Source organism: Limulus polyphemus, unplaced genomic scaffold, assembly GCF_000517525.1.
Source record: "Limulus polyphemus unplaced genomic scaffold, Limulus_polyphemus-2.1.2 Scaffold121, whole genome shotgun sequence".
Classification (NCBI taxonomy): Eukaryota; Metazoa; Arthropoda; class Merostomata; order Xiphosura; family Limulidae; genus Limulus; species Limulus polyphemus.
The window spans coordinates 231,993-236,682 of NW_013665731.1; the positions used below are offsets into that span (position 1 = coordinate 231,993).

The window sequence follows — 4,690 nt, forward strand, 5'->3', positions numbered from 1 at the left end:
TGGGAACTTCGGTTGCCAGTAAACCTGATAACAGGACACCCACCTAACGAAGAGTTGCCTGACAATGTGTCAGAATTCGTGAAAGTGTTATTGGAACGGATGGACGATATTCACCATCAAGTGCGTTCAAACTTGAAAATGTCTGCTGATTCAAGGAAGCTATGTTATGATAAGAGATCTACTGAAGTCAGCTTTGTACCAGGAGACAAGGTGTGGTTGTATAATCCCAGGAAGACCAAAGGGAAGTCTCCTAAGTTGTCATCTCCATGGGAAGGCCTATATGACATAGTGCATCGTCTCTCAGACGTGACTTTCCGCATAAAATGTGGGCAGCGAGGTAAGCCAAAGGTGGTGCATGCCAACAGGCTTTGGCATTATCATGGTCCAGGATCTTTCAGTTGGGACGAAGTGAACAACAGAACAAAAGACACCGCTGAAGACGTGTCACCTGGAAAAGCCAGTGTCGAAGAAGAAACTCTACTCGGTTTTGAGAAGGGAAACAGTGAAGCCCTTGATGAAGTTACTATCACTGATGTGACTGTTACCGATGATAGGACAATTCCCGATGGAGCATATGAACCCCACGTGAAGCAGAAGCCAACGAGATGGAGACCAATACGGAAGAAGATACGTCCCGTAAAATTAAGAGACTTTGTTGAATTCTAATTTTGTGTTTGTAGTGTTTGTAAATCCTGTACATTTAATTAAGTTATTGTTAATTATCTATTGGTTTTATGTAAGTGGCTATTGTTCGGGGACGAACAATACTAAGGAAGGGACAGCGTTATGAGAGCAGAAGTCACGTGACACTAGTAACACGTCATGATATTCTCGAAAGTTCGTGAATGGTTGAGTGTTTACAGATGTGCGGTATTCTTGTATATAAGACCGCCAAGAACTGATGGCAACAATGGAATTGAATTGTGTTTGTTTAAGTTAACTAACTGTGGAATTAAGTGTATTGCAAAGTTGTATTGAGAAAGAATAAACTAGTTTTATTTAAGGAAGGACTTGTATTGCTGAAGTTTTTCGGAAAGAATTAACAAACGAACAGAGACATAACAATATAAAATGTTTTGCTTAATATGGAATGAAACATCTAATAAACATGGTATCATGCTATTTGTCATTATAGCTGTTCACATACATAAAACAAGTAACTTTAATGACTGGCCTTCACCAATTATGTAACTCTTTCTATCAATATGGAAAAAAAATCAGAAATTTTACTAACTAGTGTTCAGAAAAGAAATATTAACCTGAAACAGCTAAACTAACCTGAAATTCTTCACAGGAAAATACAATAACCTATAACCTCAGTGTTTTAGAAAGGAGCATCTTTCTTCTTCAGGGACAATTCTTTACAGATTTTGGATGCAGAAACTTGGTACAGTATTCAGCTCTTTGATCTTACATGGTGTGTAAGCAGAATAAAAGCTGTGTAGATCATTTACTATTATTTACTTTCTAGCCTAAATATGGTGAAATCAACTATTTGACATGAAATATACTGACAAAAGTAAAAACAGATAAATTAATGTACAGCAATGTGCATGGTTTCCACTTTCTCAGAATTAAGTTTGGTAACTTGTATGTCACATCAGTTGAAAAAAATATTTTATGATGTTTTCCATCAGAAGATAATTTGTAAGCTCATGGAATCATTACCTGTACAGACAGGAAAATTGTCCCAACAACTGTCAGTATCAGAACAATCAATATAACACCAATACTGGTGAAAGTATCAATGGACCCTTCCAGTACAGCTATCACCTACAAAGAGAAAAATAACCCTGAGATTAACATTTGTATCTGTTTTGGTTTTGTTTTCATTCAAAATTATTCCTCATAACTCTTGAATATTCTTCTTTATTCTCATGTAGTCCCTTTTAAAACTTAACTTTAATATGCAATATCCAACTTAAATTACACAGATCATATCATTCACTCAGCATTCAAAATCTCCTGAACCATGGTTCCATTCTATAACAAATGTTTGTTGATTACTGATCGCATTTCTAAATCATTACAAATATGTATATGCACACATGTAAAGTAAACTACATTTTCTGCTTTCAGTATGTTATTTCTTGCTTAAAAAAAATGGAAATATTAACTACAGCAACAATTTATAATTTCTAAAATTTCTGTAATTATAGAAAGATTGTACTGTATTAAGTGTTTTAAAGTGTATTTTAAAAAGAAATGATTATTAGTAGTTGAGTATTTATATAAAACTGTTACAGTCTTATTATTTAAACTTTGATAATCAAATACTTGTTACTGATTTGGATGGTGATAAGAGTACTTAATACTGTACATAAGTAACAAAATATTTGTCCTGCTGTCAACCAGAAGTGTGATGCTTAATTGATATCCCCTTCCACAAAAAAAAATAATAATAATTCTTATAAGCAGAATCCTGAATACTTGTGAATATGTAAACTGAGTAAATTGTAGTTCCCTTAATCTTTCTCACTCTTTCTCAGAATATCTATTGCTTCACAGGTTTGTGAAAATGAAAAATTAAGTAAGGCCTTGATTGCTTTGCCCAGGATGAATATGACTTTTACAGAGGCTGAAAAAGCTTTTAGGGAAGACTTTGATTCAGATTGATAAGAAAAAGTGCAGTCAAGCCCCATAAGGTTTAACCAACAATTTCAAAGAAAATCTTTTATATTTTCTTATTTTGGTTGACAACAAATAATGCATTCAGAAGGTAATCTTAGTAATAATTTATGTCTTTATCTTGCATCTTGATTGTGAAATATATTTTAAGCTTCATGATGTCATCTATAAGACAGTTCAAGGAATACAACCATAGAATGCCATACACGGTTTGGCTATTCTCTTGAAGTAACTACCAAATTCTCTTTTAAAGCATAAAGTGTTAACTATTGTAACACCAAGGAACCATGCAATACCATTATCTTCCCAGGTCTTCATGTCAGCAGTGTTATCTATTGCAGCATCAAGGAACAATGCAACAACATTTTCTTCTATGGCCTTAGACATTCTATATGCCCTGAATTCACTCACGTTTCTCTCTGTGGCAGAGCTTAAAGTTTTGTAGACAAATGGTGATACTGTAATTACAAAGATTACTCTGACCATCAAATGAAAGTCCAGTGCACATGCTTTGTTACTTTCAGCTTTACATGCTGATCAACTCTTTCAAACTTGCATTCACTATAGGGAATGACAGTTAATATTGGATAAGAACTGGGTGGCAATTGACCAGTATGGAATTTTGGCTTTGTGCAATGATGTGCATGCAGCATATCATTCTTTATAGCAACTTTTAAGCAATTTTATTGCTTTATTGTTGAAAAGTCATCAACCTTTCCCATGTTAAGAGCTTGGGTAATATGGAATAAATAAGACAAGTTACTCAGTAGCAAGGCAGTGTACAACTCTGATAAGTTAGCATATTCAAAATTGTTCTTCACTGAATTCACAGAACATAATCATAATGGCTATGTCATCTTCATTTTCACTAACAATCTCTGGCTCTGGTACTTAAGCCTGTTGGTAGTTGTCAACTGAGTGTTGACTCTTGATATCATCTAATGGTTTTATACCTATTCTGTGATGTGTTATGAAGAGAGTGCAAGTCTATTTATAAAGCAAATAAAAACATCCTAACTAGACAGTATTTGTTGAATGGATCACACTTAATGTGCATTAAAAATTAAAACAAAAAAGGAGTAATAATGAAAACTGATACCATTAGAAGTAATTCTGTCGGGTAACATTACTGATTTACTTCACTATGTATCCATGTTTTTTTTTGTGTGTGCGCGCTGGTCAGAACTGGTAAAACAACAAAGAATCTACTCCTAACAATCTCCATTTACAAAAATGTTGACTGACTTCTAATATCTTTACTGTTTTATCTACATATCTATTATACATTTGTGTATTATATAATGTTTGCAAGGTCTCTAATTGACTTAAATATAATGAACATGAATTTTAAAGTGTTCCCTACATAAAAATTAAACTCTCTCAAAGAAATAAAATGTACACAAGTTTTGGTAAATATTACAAGTGTACAGAATTATTTAAACAATAAGACCATTGTCAGATATAAGAAATTATGAGCTGTGTATAGAAATACTGTAGTTTAGCATGTATTTGTATATTCTACCCTAATATCCACAGAAGATTTATAATGTGATGCTTATGTTTAATCTAAATGCATTTAATCCTACAATATATATATATGAAAATACATTTCTAATGTATTTATGAAAAATATTTGAATAAAGGAACATATATATAAATGTAGCATACTCATATTAAATTCTTGTAGATAATAAAAAGTACATAGATATGGTTTACAACTTCATAAATATAAACTACCTTCCGGTCACCGCGAGCAAGCATCTTCCCCAAACCTCGAACAGGTGCAGGGATAAGAGCTTCCCTTCTACTTTGGCACCAGTCCATTCCAACTTTCCATGTAACAGAAATCTTTTCTTTGATGAAGTTGAATAACCCAAAGTGACAGCCTGGAGGTGTAATTAAATAAAAACATAATAAATGGCACACACACACACATATATATATATATATATATATATATATACTACCTCACAAATATACTTACAATAAGAACTAGTATAATTAGTGACTATTTATTAATAAATGCAGTATTAATTGTATTATATTTGTATTAATACTAATT

At 32.8% G+C, this 4,690-nt stretch overlaps 1 protein-coding gene across 3 annotated transcripts in view; it reads right to left on the reverse strand.

Annotated features, from left to right (window-relative positions):
• LOC106472483 (transmembrane protein 245-like) overlaps positions 1-4,690 on the reverse strand; it is a 52,667-nt gene that overhangs the window by 31,033 nt on the left and 16,944 nt on the right. For all 3 annotated transcript variants that reach the window (XR_002613714.1, XR_002613716.1, XM_013933142.2), the window contains exons 6-7: positions 4,366-4,514; positions 1,669-1,773 (exon numbers count right to left, since the gene is read on the reverse strand). Coding sequence is in view for 1 of the 3 variants with exons in the window: in XM_013933142.2 (XP_013788596.1) it covers positions 1,669-1,773; positions 4,366-4,514 (254 nt within the window). In the remaining 2 variants the exon portion in view is untranslated. The remainder of the gene's footprint in view (positions 1-1,668; positions 1,774-4,365; positions 4,515-4,690) is intronic.